At 38.7% G+C, this 22,413-nt stretch overlaps 1 protein-coding gene across 2 annotated transcripts in view; it reads left to right on the top strand.

Moving 5' to 3' along the window:
• FNBP4 (formin binding protein 4) overlaps window positions 1-22,263 on the top strand; it is a 38,415-nt gene extending 16,152 nt beyond the window's left edge. Inside the window, exons 10-17 of one of the 2 annotated variants that reach the window (XR_009520409.1) lie at window positions 558-662; window positions 1,569-1,702; window positions 2,691-2,878; window positions 7,763-8,073; window positions 8,619-8,763; window positions 9,500-9,834; window positions 16,322-16,574; window positions 18,435-18,567. Coding sequence is in view for 1 of the 2 variants with exons in the window: in XM_060018910.1 (XP_059874893.1) it covers window positions 558-662; window positions 1,569-1,702; window positions 2,691-2,878; window positions 7,763-8,073; window positions 8,619-8,763; window positions 9,500-9,834; window positions 18,435-18,592; window positions 21,189-21,279 (1,467 nt within the window). In the remaining variant the exon portion in view is untranslated. Of the gene's footprint in view, window positions 1-557; window positions 663-1,568; window positions 1,703-2,690; window positions 2,879-7,762; window positions 8,074-8,618; window positions 8,764-9,499; window positions 9,835-16,321; window positions 16,575-18,434; window positions 18,593-21,188 lie in introns of those variants that run through there. The other variant, XM_060018910.1, reaches the window with a different exon arrangement.
• Window positions 22,264-22,413: the final 150 nt, after the last annotated feature.

Genomic DNA, 22,413 nt, shown 5'->3' with positions numbered 1-22,413 from the left:
TGAACTACTTGTCCTTACACAAAGGCATATTTGTTTCCAATTTCATTTCTGTTGCTAATGTCATGAGAAGAATTGGACCAAGTAAGTGTGTGGCTCTTAAAGTATGATCTGTTGGAAAAACCACTTAGCATATTCTTTTGACTTGAAAGAGTTTGTCCACTCACCAGCTAGTGTACAGCCGTGTAGATGGGACTGGGAGAATTAATTTTGTTCAGTGTGGGGCTAGTGTAAGCAATTAGTAATGGATAAATGATGGCTTGGACAATATTGGGGGTTATGTCATTTAGGACCTATTTTCAACTTCCATATCGTATTAGAGTAGATAGTGCGTCTAATTTCTCTTGACCTTGTCTCATTATTTAACACTTTGTTATGTGAATTATTTTACTGTAAATTAGGGTTTTATCTTGTACATAACTAGTTGCGGTATGTGAGAAAGGCTGTTTATAGGCAGACCCATTTTTCTAGTATCTTCAACAATAAATGAAAGATTTTACATAATAAAATTTTGCTGACTCTGTTTTTATTTTTCCTTTTTTTTCTTCCCTGCATTACAGTTTCAGATTGGAGAACTGGCAAATACCCTGACAAGTAAATTTGAATTCTTAGGCATTAATAGGCAGTCCATCTCCAACTTTCATGTGCTGCTTTTACAGACTGAGGTAATTTAGCCATTTTTCGTATAAACAGTCAACGTTTGAATGAAATGCAGTGTGTGTGAGGAATCTGTCTTATTTATGTTTCAATCCTAAATTTAAATTTTTAATCTTGATGTATATTTGAACCACCAACCCAGGAAATAAAACTATGTATTAGCCAAAGCAAAACATAATTATGGAAATAAGTACTGAGAGTTTGTGTATGATGATGATACTTAACCCCCTTGAATTGGCATATATTCTGTTTTTCTAAGAAATTAAAATTCTGTTCATAGTGATGATGAGACCACATAATGTTGAAAGAACTTTATAAGTGTTAAAGCATTATAGACTTTTTTGGCGGGGCACGGGCAGGGGTGGCACTCAGCTTTTGGGATCTTAGTTCCCCCACCAGGGATCACACCCGGGCCCACGGCAGTGAAAGCGAGGAGTCCTAACCACTGGGTCGCCAGGGAATTCCCTACAGGTCTACTTAAAAAGAGAAGTTCTGGATCCTATTTGTAACCTGTGTACTTTACAATAAATAGGATTAGGTAAGGAATTCCTGTAGGAAGCTCACTGATTTCCTTGAGAACTAAACCTTTAATTTTGATTAATAACATTACTTAATTGAATGAACTATCCACCCAAAAAATAAAGTTACTGGGGAACCATCTTAATATAGTCCAAAGGGAAAAACAAAACTACTGCTACTCATTTTCACAGATGTTGGAGATTTGACAGTACTGGGGTCCAGTCTCATTTTTGAGAACTCTGAAGAGCAAACAAGATTTTTAGGCTGGGATTTCTTTTCCCGTTTGGTCTAGTCTGCTGCCAGAGTATACATCACGGACCAGAAGACTTAAGTTCCTTTTACCTCTGCCTCCTGACATAATAATAAGTCTTTAACTTACTGCTTTTTTATTTTAGACACGGATTGCAGACTGGCGGGAAGGGGCTCTTAATGGAAACTACCTTAAACGAAAACTTCAGGATGCAGCAGAACAACTAAAACAGTATGAAATAAACGCCACTCCTAAAGGCTGGTCCTGCCACTGGGACAGGTACGCACTCTTCTCCCCTTTTCACCTTTCACCTTTGACATCTCAGACTTGATTTGTGATCACCACCACCTGACGACCTGACAGCCTGTCTGGAGACTGAGAGCAGCTGCGTTAGCGGTGCTGGGCAGGCAGAGCACCCCGAGCACTTGCAGAGTTTGGGCCAGCCACACGTTGGAGAAACAAAAAGCAATGTCTAAAGTGTTCCATGTAACGGATTTTTTCCCAAGATTGGACAAAGCTGGTTTTTACTCCAGAGTGTTGTTGCACGGAGTAGGGCGGGCTTGGGGGTTAAGCGCATGCGAGAGCTCTGTGCGCTTTACAGGACCTCTGGAAGCAACTACTCCTGATTAACCTCGGTGAAGTTAAGGAAAGCTTCGTGGCTGAAGATGTGAATGAAGAACAAGATTACTATCTTCTGCCAGCAGGTCAGATGAAAACATTTCTTTTTATATTTGGCTTTTCTTGATTTTTTTTTCGTTATTTGAAATCTTTGCTCTTTTATTTTTCAGCTCCCAGATCCTCTCCCTCTCTTTAGCTTTCACTGTGTTTGGTATCAAGAGTATGAAATGTGAATTCCACGGTTCAAGAGGGGAAGAGTCACCTTTCGCAAACTTCGTTCTCTTCTTTGGAAGGGAAATTAGTGTTCTAGGAGATTGAGTCCCTTTGCTAATGAAACTTGAAACCCTGTTAAGCATTGGCAAAAAAAAAAAAAAAAAAAAGATGTGAGAGGTGTTTTTCTAAGTCATCTGTTGGAGTGAGAGGGCTCAGGGCTGTATTCACAGAGCTGCTGGCAGTGCAAATAGCTTTGAATTATCCTTGGTTCTCCATCCTCAATTGTCAAAGCTCTTTGTTGCCTTTGTGAATAGCAGTCCATTAAGAAGAGGTTCGTCCCTGTGAGAGCAGACTGCTGTCCTGGGACAGGACCAAATGGAAGTGTCTTTGTAGGAGAATGGGTCTTAAAACATGTGTTTTCTTTCTTGTAATTTAGGGATCATAGACGATATTTCTATGTAAACGAACAGTCGGGCGAGTCTCAGTGGGAGTTCCCAGATGGTGAGGAGGAAGAGGAAGAAAGCCAAGCACAAGAAAGTAGAGACGAGACTCTTCCTAAACAGACCTTGAAAGACAAAACTGGCACTGACTCAAATTCTACAGACTCTTCCGAGAATTCCACAGGTGGGACAATTTACCCTATATTAATTGGAGAGAAATTATTTTAGAGGAAAAAAAAGACTTGTATTAACATGTAAAAGAAAACAATTTAAATCATAATCACATAAACTTCTAACTGAAAAATAATGGCTTGCCCTAAGGAAAAGAAAAAAAAGAATGCAGGGCTTATATCGAAGAAAATTAAGGTAGTGACTAGTTGGAAATAAGCATAGTATTGATACCAGCCAGACTCTGCTAAAAAGTAAAATTATGAGCCGGTGTATTTTGATTTTAAAAGATTGTCCTATAACTGTTCTGTCATGCCACAGACGAAGCTGTGGATTTCCAATAACAGGAATTCTAATTAATGCTAAGGAACCAGTTATTTAAATTGTCGATATTTATGTGGAGTAATAAGAGATTTGTTCTGCCTTTCTGTAGAGCACTTAGTCTGCTGATTTTGCAACCTCATTTTTACACTTCACTAATCTCGTAGGAAGTATGGTTGTTACAAACCAAAATGATCTGAATAAATGCTGTGAAACTAGGACCATACTTGTTTCAGAGAAGCAAAATAATTGATCATTGCAAATCATCAATAGTCTCGTATAAAACAATTAAGATGGCTCAATCCAGTTAAAGTACTCTTAGGGAACTTCAGTTTGGTTATGTAATTTTTTTTTTTGCGGTGTGCGGGCCTCTCACTGTTGCGGCCTCTCCCGTTGCGGAGCACAGGCTCCAGACGCTCAGGCTCAGCGGCCATGGCTCACGGCCCAGCCGCTCCGCGGCATATGGGATCCCCCCGGACTGGGTTACGAACCCGCGTCCCCTGCATCGGCAGGCGGACCCTCAACCACTGTGCCACCAGGGAAGCCCTAGTTACATAAATTTAAAAAAGAAAAAAAAGGCTTTCACATTTCACAGTTTTTCATTTACTCTGAGAATCTGAAGAACCATTGCTTGATTTCCTTATTATGGAAGAAGATACATTGTTTTTTTTCCTCGAAGTCCCATCTTTCTTGGAATGACAAAAATAAGTGGCTAATGAAGCATAGTCAAGACTGTGATGAACAAACAGCCTTTCAATCTGAAAAACTGGTAGATGTTTGTTTAAATGATAGCATGTGAAGGTAAGAGTGTTGTGGAATGATTTCTAAAGTCATAAACCTTTGTGAACTATATTCAATATTTTGTAATAACCTATAATGGAAAATATCTGAAAAATATATATATGTATAACTGAATCACTTTGCTGTATGCCTGAAACATTGTAAATCAAACTACAATTTTTTTTTAATTAAAAAACAAAGTCACAAACCTTTGAGGATAAAAAGATAGTTTTTTGTAAGATGGGAGTGAAGAGCTGAATTCTTACGTCCTCTGCTAATCAAAAATAATATTTTGTATTCTACTGGCTCCCTAATCCCAGTAGAAAAGTTCTGATTGTGTACGAAATAAAAATGGTCATGTACCAATGATTTTGTTAACTTCTTAAATAGCCTAAGAATCATTATCAGGTCACTCAAAATAGGCACCTATGACTGCAGATAATTTTAGAACGTAGCAAAAAAGTGGTTTTCTACTTCATATTTCAGAAAAAAAAATTCTTAAGTTACAGGGTGTACCATTTTCATGAAGAGATTTTCTTTAGATTACTTTCTCATTCTTTGGGTAGTGAATAGTAGATACATCTAGTAACTTGGTTGTATTTACTTTTTAATAGTTAGTGACCTGAAGAGGCTTGATGGTGGTTCTGGTTTGGTGATTCCCTTCTTGACCAGTGTCTAATGTCCCTTCTTATATGTTCTAAAGCTGAATTGCTAATGCTAAGTGTTGTGTGAATACCTTAGAGTTAAACATTAAGTTACTTTCTCCCTTTGTTAATGACACGCAGTTGGTACTGTCTGATAAAGGAAAAAGCCGCTGGTAAACCAGCTTATATTTTTGAGCCTCTTGATTGAGAGCTACTAAAACCACATGATAAACTTGATCTAAATAAAATCCAAATCTTGTACTAAGGTCTTTGGAATTGAAGAGCAATACCAATCGCTATTTTAAGCCTGTAAAGAAAGTGTATAATGCTTGCTTTTTGTCAGCCCAACAGTGGTTAAAATCATCTTTTAAAGAAGAAAACATATACACTGAGGAGCAAGAAAGTTTCAAAGTTCTGTTCATTTTTAATCCTTGTTCATTGTTGCATGTTTGAATTTGACATTATATCTCTTAAGATGAGTGATACTTCAAGATACTCAACATGTCTGTTTTGCTGGGCTTTTGTCAGGTTAAGTTAAGTTGCTTTTCCAAAAAGTCTTGTTTCTATAATAATTTCTTGATTTAAACTGATAAACTGGCCTTTTGCCTCAAAATACTAAGCAATAATACTTTTGGGGGAGTATAGGAAAACAATAAAGGAAGCCTACCTTTATAAGAAAGAAAGCCTGATTTTCTATTTATATAGAAGTAAAGATTCATAGAAAAAATATGTTCTTGGAAAATTCAACATTTGTATCCTCACGGTATTCTGTTTTTAAGCTTGGTAGTTTAAAAAATTTATTAGCACATAATAAAAGCTATGTATATACTATTTTAATCTCTCCTTGGACTTCAGACTTAATGTTCTCTTAAATGGCAAAATACCTCAACTGGGTTAAATTTAGAAATGAAGAGAAGCAGTATGTAATATGACATCCATGGATATTCAAACTAGGATTTCTCAAAATTCTTTGTATTTAAGCTAAAAGAGATAATTTTCAGTGTTACGATGCAGCTTTTATGTTTTGAGTAAACTTAGTTCAGGATTCAAATATTAACTCTAAAAGTGCTCCTTGTATGATCTAAATTTATCAAGTCTAGTTTGTTTCCTATTTACAGAAAGCTCAATTATTTCTGATTAACTTTGTTGAAGGTTGTAAACCACATTATTAATCTTGAACCTGCTGTGTTTTCTTGATTTCCTCTGCATAGCAGCTTCTCACCATCATAAACATACCAGTATTGCATTATGCTTCTAGATGAGAAACCTGCCAACATATAAATCTGACAAATTTGTTTACCTACCATATATTATGGTTGGTTTAGTAAAAGGAAGTTTAATAAGTTATTAATCCTCAGTGTTTACTTCCTCAGTTCTGATGTAGTCTTAATGTACTATTATGTAATGTAGTAGACTGCCTGCCCATACCCAAACTGTCTACCAGTTAGTGTAGAGATTCATAAAGCTTAATGAGACACTTGAAGTCTTTTAGCTGGAAAACTACATTCTTGTTTTCTGGTGAATTTTTTTCAGTTCCCTTTTCCTTGGTAGTAAGCAGTTTCTCAAAATAATTAGAGTAACCGTGTGAATTATGTTCTTCAAGTCTCTTACATAATGTATCATCTACCTGTTCCCGTAAAAAAGTGAAGCTATTCTGAAAGCCAAATGGTTCATGGCTGCTTTGGTTTTACACTGTTGAGTGCCAGTGTGCTGTATTTTGAGCAAAGTAAGGTAAAAGGCCTTATCCTTGTTCTAGAGCCTTTGATAATAGAGTCGTTATTTAATCTACTGCTTTGACCATGGAATTTGACAGGTGACGGCATCTGGATCTCTACTCCGTGAGAAGTGAAATTTGAGATTTCTAACGCTCTTAGACTCCTGATATTTCACCAGGACATCTTGTTAAAATAGCACTAGGGGAGTTCCCTCATGGCCTAGTGGTTAGGATTCTGAGCCTTCACTACTGTGACCCGGGTTCAATTCCTGGTGGAGGAACTGAGATCCTGCAAGCAAAACGCACGGCTCGGCCAAAAAATATATATATATCACTAGACTAGGGGTCAGACTTGACCACTAAGAGCTATATGATCTTGGGCAAGTCATTTCCCTCCTGGGTTTCATTACCTTTAAAATGAGAGGGGTAAACTAGACGATTTCTCATGTCTCTTCTACTCCTAAATTCTATGATTTTAGGGAGAAAATCCCCTTCAGCATTCCTGGGATATATATCTAATAGTCCCAAATATTGTGAAACTTCCCTATTGACGATAAAGAGGGATGGGGAAGGCTGCAAGTAAGTATATCTTCCTATTTTCTCTAATCTTTAAATCTTTTCCCAGCAGAGAAAGGGTAGTAATTTACTATGACTTTTGCAAATTTTGAGGAAAGCTAACCCTGCAGCTCCTCAGCTATAATTTCTTAACTTCAGCAGCCATTTCAAATCCTCCATATCTTCAAACACCTCTTCTCTGTGTTATATTTATCATTATCATTTACCTTGAAGATTCATGCTCCCTGATTTCCCTTTTCTCATCACAGGAATAAAAAATTACCCTCTCTCATTTGTTGCTGTGATTTAGTAAATGAATAATTCACACAAAGGTGTGAAGGAATGATAGGATTGACAATACCACCTTGCAAATGGATTTTTGAAACTTAGTAACCCAAATTAATTGAAATGGGGAGAGTTTGTGTGATTTGAATGTGTACTTCTCTGGGTCATCCTTAATTACTTATCTAGCTCACTAAAAGATAAAGTACATGGAATCAGTATTGCAAATGCACATCATTCACTCACTTTTGAAATAAAGAAGACCCCAGAATGTTGCCTTCTAGTTGTGTATCTTTGAAATAAACTTCAGGTTCAGATGACTGAATTTCTCATTAAGTTGATGTGATGTTGCTTCATTTACTCAGCCATAAATCTGTACCCAGAAAACAAGACTAGTATAACACAGCTGGGGCGAGTGCTAACAGTAAATTTTATAAATTTATCTTTTCATGGAAGTCATTTTTGAACTGAGTTTAATATTTCAGTGACATCAGTGTAGAATAGATGTCTGTGGGACAGGTTTTGTCTATATAATCAGTTGAACATTTCTGTGTTCATGGAGTTTTAGTCTTGCTTTTTCCCTGACTCCTATTTGTTTTCATAGGTTCTCTTTGTAAAGAGTCCTTTTCTGGCCAAGTTTCTTCTTCATCACTCATGCCACTTACTCCGTTCTGGACCCTTCTTCAGTCAAATGTGCCTGTGCTTCAACCTCCATTACCTTTGGAAATGCCACCGCCTCCGCCTCCACCTCCAGAATCCCCGCCTCCCCCTCCCCCTCCTCCTCCTCCTGCAGAAGATGGTGAGATCCAGGAGGTCGAGATGGAGGATGAAGGAAGTGAGGAGCCTCCTGCTCCAGGAACGGAGGAGGATACTCCATTGAAACCTTCAGCACAAACCACAGTTGTAACTAGCCAGGTGAGAAATGCCATCTGGCATTCTGAAAAGTTTTGGAGGACCGGGGCATGATTGACACGTTTTATTTTTTTTTAATTTATTTATTTATTTTGGGCTGTGTTGGGTCTTTGTTGCTGCATACGGGCTTTCTCTAGTTGTGGCAAACGGGGGCTACTCTTCATTGTGGTGCACGTGCTTCTCATTGCAGTGGCTTCTCTTGTTGCAGATCACAGGCTCTAGGTGCGTGGGCTCAGTAGTTATGGCATGTGGGCCCTAGAGCATATGGGCTTCAGTAGTTGCAGCGAGCAGGCTTCAGTAGTTGTGGCTTACAGGCCCAGTAGCTGTGGCTTGCGGGCTTTAGAGCGCAGGCTCAGTAGTTGTGGGGCACAGGCTTACTTGCTCCGCAGCATGTGGGATCTTCCCGGACCGGGGATTGAACCCGTTGTCCCCTGCACTGGCAGGCTGATTCTTAACCACTGCACCACCAAGGAAGTCCCTACATGTTTTATTTTAGAAGAGGGTACTTAACCAGGGGCTACAGCCACTGACTAGAATCTCTGTTTCAGACTTCAGCTGACTGTACCATCTCTAGTTCTCCTTCCACTAAAGCAATAAAGAGAAAAGCTACAGAAATTAGTACTGCAGCAGTTCAGAGATCAGCTACCATTGGTAGTTCTCCGGTCCTCTACAGCCAATCAGCTGTAGCTACAGGTAAGCATTGTGATTAAAATGTATTTTCATCAGTGTATTATCTTTGTTTCCAGAATTAGATATCATAAATTAATGTTAAAGGCTTTTCATTGCAAAGACAGTTTATGTGCATTTATTTCAGTTACTAAAAACCACTGTTAACATTGGCATATATCCTTCCAGATTGTTTTCTGAGCATTTACACAACATCATTGATCTTGATGTTTAAGTACATTAATGCTAAAATATTCAGAACACCAGAAAATGTGACTGGGTTTTTTGTTTGTTTTTGGGGGAGTGGTTTGTGTGTTTCTTGACGGGGGGGTATATTAGAATCACTTTGTAGGTGATCTAACTCCCAATTTCCTTTTCCTCCTCCTTCTTGTTTTTGGCTGTGTCACAATGTCCTTTTTCTTTTCTTTTTTTTTAAGATGTTGGGGGTAGGAGTTTATTAATTAATTAATTTATTTTTGCTGTGTTGGGTCTTCGTTTCCTTGCAAGGGCTTTCTCTAGTTGTGGCAAGCGGGGGCCACTCTTCATCGCGGTGCGTGGGCCTCTTACTGTCACAGCCTCTCTTGTTGCGGAGCGCAGGCTCAGTAGTTGTGGCGCACGGGCCTAGTTGCTCCACAGCATGTGGGATCCTCCCAGACCAGGGCTCGAACCCGTGTCCCCTGCATTAGCAGGCAGATTCTCAACCACTGCGCCACCAGGGAAGCCCCACGATGTCCTTTTTATAGTTTTATGTTTTCTGTTCTAGGTCACCAGGCAACAGGGATTGGACACCAGGCACTATCAGTTAGCCATCCAGCAACAGGAATGGGTCATCAGGCCAGAGGAATGAGCCTACAGTCCAATTACTTAGGACTGGCATCAGCTCCTGCAATTATGAGCTATGCTGAGTGTTCCGTCCCAGTGGCAGTGACTGCTCCCACATTGCAGCCAGTCCAGGCCCGCGGCGCTGTGCCCGCCACTGCCATTATAGAGCCGCCGCCGCCGCCACCTCCTCCTCCTCCTCCTCCCCCACCACCACCACCACCACCAGCTCCCAAAATGCCAGCACCTGAGAAGACAAAAAAAGGAAAGAAAGATAAGGTAGAGTAAACCTCTCTTTACATTTTAGTTTAAAATTTTTGTTTTATTGAGGTGATAGTTAAAGTATAAATTCAGTAGCACTTTGTATATTTACACTGTCGTGTAACCACCACCTCTCTCTGGTTACATAACATTTTCATAACTCCAGAGGAGAACCCTATACCCATTAAGCAGTCACACCTCATTACACCTGCAGTGAACATTTGGGTGCATATGTCTTTTTGAATTATGGTTTTCTCTGGGTATATGCCCAGTAGTGGGATTGCTGGGTCATATGGTAGTTCTATTTATAGTTTTTTAAGGAACCTCCATACTGTTCTCCATAGTGGCTGTATCAGTTTACATTCCCAGTAACAGTGGAGGAGGGTTCCCTTTTCTCCACACCCTCTCCAGCATTTATTGTTTGTAGATTTTTTAATGACGGCCATTCTGACCAGTGTGAGGTGATACCTCATTGTAGTTTTTTGCATTTCTCTAATGATTAGTGATGTTGAGCATCTTTTCATGTCTTTGTTGGCAATCTGTATATCTTCTTTGGAGAAATGTCTCTTTAGGTCTTCTGCCCATTTTTGGATTGGGTTGTTTGTTTTTTTGATATTGAGCTGCATGAGCTGCTTTTATATTTCGGAGATTAATCCTCTGTCGGTTGCTTCATTTACAAATAATTTCTCCCATTCTGAGGGATGTCTTTTTGTCTTATGGTTTCCTTTGCTGTGCAAAAGCTTTCAAGTTTCATTAGGTTCCATTTGTTTATTTTTGTTTCCATTTCTCTAAGAGGTGGGTCAGAAAGGATCTTGCTGTGATTTATGTCATAGAGTGTTCTACCTGTGTTTTCCTCCAAGAGTTTTACAGTCTGGCCTTACATTTAGGTCTTTAATCCATTTTGAGTTTATTTTTGTGTATGGTATTAGAATTTCATTCTTTTACACATAGCTGTCCAGTTTTCCCAGCACCACTTACTGAAGAGGCTGTCTTTTCTCCACTGTATATTCTTGCCTCCTTTGTCAAAGATAAGGTGACCATATGTGCGTGGCTTTATCTCTGGGCTTTCTATCCTGTTCCATTGATCACTGTTTCTGTTTTTGTGCCAGTACCATACTGCCTTGATTACTGTAGCTTTGTAGTATAGTCTGAAGTCAGAGAGCCTGATTCCTCCAGCTCTGTTTTTCTTTCTCAAGATTGCTTTGACTCTTCGGGGTCTTTTGTGTTTCCATACAAATTGTGAAATTTTTTGTTCTAGTTCTGTGAAAAATGCCATTGGTAGTTTGATAGGGATTGCATTGAATCTGTAGATTGCTTTGGGTAGTATACTCATTTTCACAATGTTGATTCTTCCAATCCAAGAACATGGTATAGCTCTCCATCTGTTTGTATCATCTTTAAGTTCTTTCATCCGTGTCTCATAGTTTTCTGCATACAGGTCTTTGTCTCCTTAGGTAGGTTTATTCCTAGGTATCTTATTCTTTTCGTTGCAGTGGTAAAGGGGAGTGTTTTCTTAATTTCATTTTCAGACTTTTCATCATTAGTGTATAGGAATGCAAGAGATATCTGTGTATTAATTTTATATCCTGCTACTCTACCAGATTCATTGATTAACTCTAGTAGTTTTCTGGTAACATCTTTAGGTTTCTCTAGGTATAGTATCATGTCATCTGCAAACAGTGACAGTATTTTCAGTTAATTTTTGTATGGTGTCAAGTAGAGATCCAATTTCACTCTCTTGAGTGTGATACCCTGTTGTCCCAGGACCATTTGTTGAAGAGACCATTCTTTCCCCCATTGAATGGTAGACCTTATCTAAAATCAGTTCACCATAAACATATGGGCTTATTCCATTGGTCTATATGCCAGCACCATGTTGTTTTGATTACTATAACTTTGTGGTATGTTTTGAATTTGAGACGTGTGAGTTCTCTGACTTGGTGCTTCTTTTTCAATATTGGCTCTTCAGGCCCCCTTGTAATTTCATATGAATTTAAAGGTCAGCTTTTCCATTTCTACATAAAAGGCCAGTGGAATTTTGATAGGGATTGCATTTACCTGTAGATTGCTTGGGTCTTATTACCTATTTAACAATATTGAATCTTTCAGTCTGTGAGCACAGGATTCCTTTCCATTTATTTAGGTCTTTAATTTCTTTCAGCATTGTTTTATAATTTTCAGTGTACAACTCTTTCATCTCCTTGGCTAAATTTATTCTCAGGTATTTTATTCTTTTGCGTGCTATTTTAAGTGGTATGATTTTACCCTTTTATCGTTATGTAATGTTCTTCTTTATCTCTTTTAACAGTTTTTTACTTAATTTCTGTTTTGTCTTGTAGTAATCCACTTACCCCTTCTTTCTCTTGGTTACAATTTTCATGGAATGTGTTTTTCTGTCCTTTCACTTTAAACTTGTGTATGTCCTTAGATGTAAAATGAATTTCTTATAGACATGATCAGTTTCAATTGCATTTTGTTTTTTTAATCCATTCTGCCAGTATTGTAACCAAAGAAAGTGGGGGTTCCAGCTGCTCACCACTCAGAAGCCAGTAAAGAGGCAAGGTTGGCGGAAGGGGAAGTTTGCTTTATTTTTGATGCTGGCAACCCGGGGTGGGGAGGAACTCCTGTCCAGAGGCCGACTCCCCCCACTTACAGTCAGTGGACAAGAACTTTCATAGGTGAAGGGAGCGGGCGACAGGCAGAAACAGCACTGTCAGCTCTAACAGTCCATCTTGAAATTGGTCATGCGGTGGCCTGATCAGCATCATCGTGATTGTTTTACGTACAATTAATCTTCAGTTCCACGGACAGTTTGTTCCCATTTCCTTGAGACCATTTCTTGGAATTGTGGCAGCTTATGTCATGGCTACAGTCTGGTCATCATGTAGTTAACATCTTCCACCTGGTGGGGATTTCAGTATAAGACAGCTCACAGGATGTGGCTCAGAATATTATCTATAGCCCTTGAGAAGGAACTAAAGGTCCTTAACTATGCTTAATGACTAAACATTTATTACTTGGTCTCATTTGACTGTTTTCCTTTGTTTCTGCATTTTCTCATTTCTCCAATGAAACTTTTTTTTTTTTTTTTTTTTTTTTGGCTGCGCTGCTCGGCATTTGGAATCTTAGTTCCCCAACAAGGGATTGAACCTGCACCCCCTGCAGTGGAAGCATGGAGTCTTAACCACTGGACCACTAGGGATGTCCCTAATTAAACTTATTCTTTGGCTGAAGTTTTTTCACAGACAAAATGTAGGCCAAGGACATGACAGGAAGGGACCATAGGGTCCTGCTCCATTGCAGTATGTGTTTTTTGATTGTAGCGTTTAATCCGTTTACATTAGTAAATTAATAATTTACTATAGTAATTACTGATAAGGATTTGGTATTCCTTTTGGTTGTTTTCTGTATGTCTTGATAGCTTTTTTATCTCTCATTTCCTCTCTTACTGCCTTCCTTTATGTTTAGTTGATATTTTTCAGTGACACATTTTGGTTTCTTTTTCATTTCCTTTTGTGTATATTCTATATTTATTTTCTTTGTGGTTATGGTAGGAATTACATGTAATATCTATTTTAAACTGGTACAGTCAATTGCAGACAAAAACTCCTATACAGACGCACCTCCACTCTGTTATGTTATTGGTGTTACAGATTATATCTTTATATACTGTGTACCCATTAATGTAGACTTGTAATTATTTTTTATGCTTTTGTCTTTTAAAATCTGTAGAAGAATAAAAATTATGAACCAGTATCACAATAATACTGGTTTTTATGTTTGTTCTTGTATTTACCTTTACCAGAGAACTTTATATTTTTGTATGACAAGTTACTATCTAGCATCTTTTCATTTCAGCTTGAAAGACATGCTTTAGCATTTCTCGTAGGGCACATCTAGTGGTAATGAATTTTCTCAGCTTTTGTTTATCTAGGAATATCTTAGTTTTTCTTCCTCAGTTTTTTTACATTTATTTATTTATTTATTTATATTTTGGGCTGCATTGGGTCTTCGTTGTTGTACGCGGGCTTTCTCTAGTTGCAGCGAGTGGGCGTTACTCTTTGTTGTGGTGTGTGGGCTCTAGGCACGCGGGCTTCAGTAGTTATGGCTCACAGGCTCAGTAATTGTGGCTTGCGGGCTCTAGAGCGCAGGCTCAGTAGTTGTGGCATACGGGCTTAGTTGCTCCACAGCACGTAGGATCTTCCCGGTCCAGGGCTCAAACCCGTGTCGCCTGCATTGGCAAGCAGATTCTTAATCACTGCGCCGCCGGGGAAACCCCATTATTTCTTATATAACATCTTTGCCCTTTTCTCCTTCTGAGATTCCCATAATGCATATATTGGTCCATTTGATGATGTCGTATAAGTCACTTGGACTCTGTTCACTTTGCTTCATTCTTTTCCTTTTTGCTCTTCAGACTCAATAACTTCAAATGACTTATCATCAATTTTGCTGATCTTTTTTTATGCCTATTGGAGTCTGTTGTTGAAATAGTGAATTTTCAATTCAGTTGATGTATTTTTCAGCTCCAGAATATTTCTTTGGTTCTTTTTAATAATAATATCTGTCTCTTTGTTGACAGTCTCATTTTGTTCACGTCATTTTCCTGATTTCCTTTCATTCTTTGTGTTTTTCTTTAGTTCTTTGGGCACATTTAGGACAGTTGTTTTAAAGTCTTTGTCTAGTAAATCTGAAACCTTTCTTTCTTCTTTTCTTCCTTTCCTTTCTTTCTTCTGCGCTGGGTCTTAGTCGTGGCACATGGGATCTTTTAGTTGCGGCCTGCAAACTCTTAGCTGCGGCATGCATGTGGAATCTGGTTCCCCATCCAGGGATCCAACCTGGGCCCCCTGCATTGGGAGTGTGGAGTCTTACCTACTGGACCACCAGGGAAGTTCCAGTATGTGTTTGTATGCTTTGTGATCTTTGGTTGAAAACTGCACATTAGAAAAAACAACAAACTCTCCCAGTCTTTGCACACTGACTGTGTATGGAGGAAAACCTTCATTAATGAGTCCAACATGAAAGTGCAACATTTTTTCAGGCCTTTCCTGGGCATATGTGTTACCTGGACATGTGCTGTTTTTTGTTTTCCTTTCCCCTTGTGTATTTACTTTTAATTTCCCTAAGAGAGTCACACCTGCTTCTTCTGTGAGCCTTATATGTTCTGTTGTATTCCTCTGCCCATGATCTTTTGCCCCCATCTGTCCACATGACTTCTGTCCCACTGTGGTTTTCACATGCCGCAGCTCCTGCTACTGCCTTTCATGGTTTCCAACCTGAGACCCAAAATATGCCACCATTCCTGGCTGACCTCCAAGTTAAGACAGTATTGAAACCAGTCCCTAAGGCAACCACAGACAGTCTAGAACATATCAGACATTCCAGTTATTTCCTTCCACCTGGAGGGGGAGAACTAAGAATTGGGCCATTTCATCCCAACCACATTGGGGAGGGTGTGTGGAATAAGGGCAAGCAAACATGCCACAAAATTTCCTGTTTTTAGTGTGGGTTTTTCTTGATTGGGTGTTCTCTTGGTTGCTCAAGATCTTTGACTGGTTTCCAGAGTTCCCACAAAGCCATTTTAGTCAGTCTCTATTTGTTTATATAATATTTCCATGGGGAAACAAGGGCTTGGAGCTTCATAGTCCGCCATCTTTCTGACATCATCCTCATGAACACTTTGAATGCCCTAAATTACCTAAAGAAACTTTCTCATCAGCTTTTCCCCTCCCAGTGAAGTGTTATAAAAAATCAACAGTGACAGGATAATGTCTTGAATTAGATTCTTGTCAGACAACTTACTCTACCGCATACAGGTCTCCTGAGCCAACATACTGTTGACCACCTACGTGTCTTTACTTTGTTTACCAGTCCCACTACTATTCATTCTTTTATAATTAAATTGTTAGAATGATCAGTGCCCAGGAATCATTTCTCTTACGAAGCCTTCCTTGGCGCCCTGCCTCCAGTCTTCCAAGAGAGATAATTACTTCCACCTCCATTCATTCAACAAGTAATTTTTTAGCCAATCATGCTTTTATAGTCATATAAATAATAGTTTTGAAAATCCAGTATTCTACATTAATATGTCATTTTTATGTACCTGTTATCTGAAAACAATGATCCATCTCTTTAGTGTTACCGGCCATTTTTAAAGGATGTAAGAGAGTGTGGGGGGGTGGGCAGTGGGATGAATTGGGAGATTGGGACTGACATATATACACTGATATGTATAAAATAGGTAACTAATAAGAACCTGCTGTATAGCACAGGGAACTCCACTTCCCTGTACAATGAAAACTAACACAAACATTGTAAAAAACTATACCCCAATTTAAAAAAAAAGAATATAAGATATATACTCAGTACCTCTGATGTTCAAGAATATTTAAGACCAGTGTATATTTTCGATATTTTTGCTGAAGAGTTTTGTGTGTGGTTTACTAGAAAATAAACTAGAAAAAAAGGCATTCTAGCCATTTAATCTTTATTCCTCTGGCTGCAGTGTTCCCATATTAAAAACGTGTTCAAATAGCCAGTGCAACTCGGGATCCATGGTTTTGAATGTGATCGGCAGTACATAACTTCTGAAACATAAAGTACTTTCCCATGACAAATAGAAATGAAATGCACTACAAATTTTCAAAATCCTATGGAAATCAGAATGAAAGCACAACTCTACCTAGATCTATGTTTTTTAATCATACTTGGAGACGTTCGGCGAGAGCTTGTAACCCCAGTGAGCCCTCTATGCACAGGTGACCGTTATTAATTCATGTTACTTTTTACTCAGTTGGTTCCATGCTAACCCAGATGAGCTATGTTGGAGCTTGCTGGAAGGGTGTATATGCAGTGGGTCAGGTTGTACCACAGGTGAAATGACAGAATGGAATGTGGGAAGGTGTGTGGAGCAGAAGGTTTAAGCACTATAGATGGGCATTTCCCCAGAAGGTTAAAAACTGTCAGTGACAGTCAAAATAGGGTATCGAGCAAGGAGCCAAGTAATTTTAAAAGACTGAAAATATTAAGCTGATTTTCTCAACTCTTTTGGGGACTTAATCAAGAAATGTGTTTTCTCTTAAGTGCAGGCCGGAAAAAAAGCTTGGGTCCTTATACCCGATCCTCACAGGAGCACAGCACTCAGTCACACCTATCGCTTGAGTGCCTGCTTGTCACGTTTAGAGTGTAACCTGGCCAAGTCTTCAAAACCGCAGGGATAAAAAGTGGTTCTTATCAATGTCTAATACAGTGTTTCTCTAAATTCAAAGACCTAATCATAAATATCAGCAGGTATATTTTGAATACATACTGTGTCAGGCATTCTCTCTAGGAGCTCTGTGTTCAGTAGCTAACCAACAAAATCTCTGCTTTTGCTTTTGTAGAGCTTTTCTGGTGGGCTTGGAGAGGGTATGGGGGGACTGGGTTGCAGAAACAGATAAGCAGATATATGTTCAGTGTTTAAAAATGCAATGAAAAAAAGTGTAAGAGGACAGAAAGTGACCTTTGGGAGGTGGTACTGTTTCATGTAGATAGGGTGGTCAGGGAAGGCATCTTTGCTAAAGAGTGCCATTGATCAGAACTCTGAAGGTAGTGATAGAGCAAGCCATGTTGGATATGTAATAAATATCACAAGCTTTTTTTACTGTGAGATTATGTTTATTATAGGCAATTTAGAAAATGAAGTTAAGCTGATAGAAAAATTTATTATTGTATCTCCTCTTAGAACTAATCTCATCATTAATGTTTTGATATACCTCTTTGCTTTTTTCATATTTAATAGTTGCCTTTGACTCTGTTGGCTCTTTCCAGAAAAGCTGGTCATTTGTTTCTCAGCACTGTGTTTCACTTGATGTGAACACTGCATCCATTTAAAATTGTAAAAGGGTACACTGTGGTTCTTTTTTCCTTTTTCTTAAAAAAAATTTATTTATTTTGCCTGTGCTGTGTCTTAGTTGCAGCTCACAGGATATTTAGTTGCGGCATGCAGACTCTTAGTTTCAGCGTGCATGCAGGATTTAGATCCCTGACCAGGGATCAAACCCAGGCCCCCTGCATTGGGAGCATGGGGTCTTACCCACTGGACCACCAGGGAAATCCCGGGTACACTGTAATTCTGAGAAAATGAGACAAGGGCAAGAGTTTTGAATTTCATAGAATAAGGCTAAAGAAGATGTTTCTGACATGATTTCATAAAACACCACATTTACACTTTTTTAGTTTTTTTTTTTTTTTTTTTTTTTTGCGGTACACGGGCCTCTCACTGTTGCGGCCTCTCCCGTTGCGGAGCACAGGCTCAGCGGCCATGGCTCACGGGCCCAGCCACTCCATGGCATGTGGGATCTTCCCAGACCGGGGCACGAACCCGTGTCCCCTGCATTGGCAGGCGGACTCTCAGCCACTGCGCCGCCAGGGAAGTCCCCCAATTTTTAGATTTTTAACCAAGCTTTAAGTTTATAGTTGGTAGAAATTTCTGGCAAGAACTTAGAATGGTATTTATTTTTGGTGTTTCTGTTCCTTTAATTTTGAAGTTCACTTATTCCTTCGAACTAAGGAAAAGATCCTGATCTCATGTGAAGGACTCATGCACTTGTTTTATGTATTATATTCCTTTGTTACAGGCAAAGAAGAGTAAAACCAAAATGCCATCTCTGGTAAAGAAGTGGCAGAGTATCCAGCGTGAGCTAGATGAAGAGGAGAATTCTAGTTCCAGTGAAGAGGACCGAGAATCAACTGCACAGAAGCGAATTGAAGAGTGGAAACAGCAGCAGCTGGTCAGGTAAAAGAAAGAACCATAGATGGCGCGGATAGTGGTGGTTGTAGCTGTGGTTTTAGAGCCATCATGTTCTTAAAATCATAGCCCTTAATTTGATTCCTTTACAGACTTACCTAAGTAGTTTTTAGTTCATAGAAATGTTTATTTCCCTATAAAAATTATAATCTGGCCTTTTTCAAAATCAGAAACATCAAATCTGTAATACTTCCCACTGATTGTTCCTCTTAGGCAAAGAGCTATCTTAACCCTGAGCATATGGGGAAAAATAGTCATCCCCATTTACCATGTAGCTCCAAGAGACTCTTCTATATGTATATTTTTAAATATTTCAAATAATTTACAGACATAAAAAATAAAGAGGAGAAAACTTAATTGGAAATTTTAGTAAGAATCTAAACATAGCTAACTCAAATTTTTATTTATTTTCATGGTTTTTGAAGGTACACATACTGAAATGAGCAACATTCTTTGAATGCAACTAATTGCTCAGTTGTCATGCGTAACTTGGAACATACTCCTCTCATAAATGGTGCCAGATTTCAGGTTCATCTCTGATAGGTTCTAGCTTATCATTACTTCTGGTTCTTGCACTTGCAACCTCCATAAATGCAGTACTTATGAAAATATTGGGGGGAGTTCCCTGGCGGTCCAGTGGTTAGGACTCTGCGCTTTTACTGCTGAGGGGCCCGGGTTCAGTCCCTGGTCAGGGAAAGATCCTGCACGGCATGGCCAAAAAAAAAAAAAAAAAATTGGGAGAGGATAGCCATCTTTGCTTCATAATTCAAAACATTTTCATTCTTAGATCCATAAACACTAATTGGAATAGTCATTCCAGTGAATTTTTTTGTTCCTAAAATATCTGTTTCTCTCCAGCCACTACACACCTGCTTTCAGCATTTGTCCCACTTATGAACCTTATCAAATAAATTTTAGCATGTAGCAGTATAAAACCTGAAAGGTTTCTAAGGAAAATGCGATCGATGGTCCCAGTTCTTGTTACAAAATATTGGGTGAAGGAGGTTGTTCAGATTTATTTATTATTTATTTATTTTATTTATTTTTGGCTGTGTTGGGTCTTAGTTGCAGCACACAGGATCTTTGTTGAGGCATGTGGGATCTTTCGTTGTGGCGCGAGGGCTTCTCTCTAGTTGGGGCATACTCGTTTTCTCTTCTCTAGTTGTGGTACGTGGGTTCCAGAGCACGTGGGCTCTGTAGTTTGCGGTGTACAGGCTCTAGTTGAGGTGTACGAGCTCAGTAGTTGTGGTGCTCGGGCTTAGTTGCCACACAGCATGTGGGATCTTAGTTCCCTGACCAGGAATCGAACCCGTATCCCCTGCATTGTAAGGCGGATTCTTTACCAGTGGACCACCAGGGAAGTCCCAGGTTGTTCTTTTCAGTGAGACTACTGTATTTCCTTTTTGACCTTACATTTCCTTACTTTTACAAGAATGTGTTGTTTTCCTTCAGTATGTTCACTCATCAGTCTTGAATTTGAGAAGATTCATCTAGATTATGGTCCTCTTATCACTCATAGTCTGAGATTTTACTTATCCAGTCAATTTTACCATCACAGTTAGAATCTACAGTGCCTCTGTCTCTTGGCATTTATCTGATTGTATAATATTGGGGAGCGGTAGGGAGACTATGAAGATGTTGTCTCCAGACTTCTTTTTTACTTCCTGGAAAGGAGATGCACTGTTTTGGGCAACACAATAAGAAAGCTGAGGGGTGGTATTAGTGATGATTTATTTAACTTTTGTATCATCGTTGTAGATGATTCCATTATTCTTCAGCTTTCTTACTATTTTAATCTTTTTTTAATATTGCTGGGAATTGACTAATGATTAATTCCTACAGTGATGAAATAACAAACTATTTCAAGATGATCGGAAGTCACAAAGATTCTGTAATTAATCTTAGCTCATTTTGTATTTATAAAAGGGTCTAAGGCACCCATTCTGATAATTGTAAGTTACAACCTGAGTTTTTGTTTGTTTTTGCCGTGCTGCGAAGCTTGTGGGATTGAAGCCAGGCCCTCGTCAGTGAAAGCATGTAGTCCTAACTACTGTACCACCAGGGCATTCCCTAGAATCTGAGTCTTAATTGGTTTTATAAATGATTGAATAAGCCATGAGAGATCAATCCTAATTAGAACTGATCAAAAGAGAGTCTCAAAAATGTTAGGTCCAACGGTCCCTGATGGTATGTTAAGAGTTAAATATATCTTCCTATGTGTTAAATATATCTAAGATAAGGAATCATAACTCCTAGGGACCAAGAAATACTTTTACAAGAATGTGTTATTTTCCTTCTGTATGGCTTCAGTGGTTGCTGGGGAGATATAAAAACAAATATGCACTCACATATAAATAAAACTATAGAGAAGAGTGCTTTGTGTGTGTTTGGTTGACCTATCAATTAAGAAATTTGATGAAGAATAACGCTGGTACTTAGCTGAGAAACTTGAAACATTTTCATGAACATAGATAAAATATATCACATTTTCGGTTTCAGTTAGCTTTTATTTGCTAGGAAATAAACACTTTTTCGTTCTTTTTCTTTCCAGTGAACTAATTTAATCTGTACGTTGTTTTCACAGTGGCATGGCAGAGAGAAATGCTAATTTTGAAGCCCTTCCTGAAGATTGGCGAGCAAGACTGAAGAGAAGAAAAATGGCTCCAAACACATAGTTTTTTAAATTTTTATTACTGTTTTTTTTGTTTGTTTTTTTAATCATTTCCGAGTCTTAACCAGTCTTACTGTTGTCAATAAACTATAAATGTCATGAGGGAGAGCATATGATGAATTTCCTGGGCAAGAGTATACACGTACAAAATTGCCACGTTTGTGAAATGTAATTTTTCTGTTTTGCTGAAAGGTGAGGTGACTGAATGCTCTGACCTGGCTGCCTTTATTCTCACACTGGCAAACTCAGCATGTTAGGTACATTAACCTCATCAGTCTGGAATATGTGGTTCATGCGTATGACACCTCTGTAGAGGACTCACTGAAGAAAAGTGAAGGATTTTCCTGCCTCATAGAGGCTCTTGTAGTTCCTAGTGTGGCACGCTCTCTCTCATTAACTTCTTCAGAACAAGTGCAATTAAGAAAGCAGCTCTATATTTTGCCTTGCTTAACTGGGATTATAGGAATCTCTTTCTGACCTCTTCCTCTAGTCTGCCACCCCTGAAGTGCTGAGATACATCAAGTCGTTCACCTTGTTCTAACAGATGGCCACACTCTTCAGAGTATTCTTTCTCACAAATTCTAGAACTGATAAAGATAGCTCAGTCATTTCACATACTAGGTGGCATATTTAAATTACAGTAGAGGTGGCAGCAGCAGCAGGTGTTTGCGTCTTTGATTTTGAGAATTTCCTCCTCACGTATGTGGCAGTAAATGTAACAAAAGCCACTGTATGTACTGATGTGTCTCCATTGTCTTACCTTGGTCCAAAGTTCACCTTCCATTTATGTGTGAATGTATTCTCCATAAAATTCCAGTATTTAAAAAGCAGTTTACTGTTCTGTACTTTCTATTGTATCGCAATCAGGTAAAAGTCACTTTAAACTGAAGAAAAAGCAAATTGTGTTTTAAAGCTGTTTGTATTTCTCCAGTTTCTGACCTTGTAAATTTGTATATATGCACTAATAAAGCTTTTTTTATACTTCTGATTGATTATTCTTTTGCTCCTGTTTTGCCTATTAACTCCACGATTATGTAACCAAGACTTACTTTAAGTCAATTGTTTTTTCTAATCAGCTATAGTGTAAGGTATGTGCAAACATTGAAGAACAGCTCCAGGAAAAAAAAGCATCAGGATC

The sequence above is a fragment of the Delphinus delphis genome, chromosome 8, assembly GCF_949987515.2.
Source record: "Delphinus delphis chromosome 8, mDelDel1.2, whole genome shotgun sequence".
Classification (NCBI taxonomy): domain Eukaryota; kingdom Metazoa; phylum Chordata; class Mammalia; order Artiodactyla; family Delphinidae; genus Delphinus; species Delphinus delphis.
Note: the sequence above shows the minus strand (reverse complement) of the source record. Positions and strands in the feature narration are given on the sequence as shown.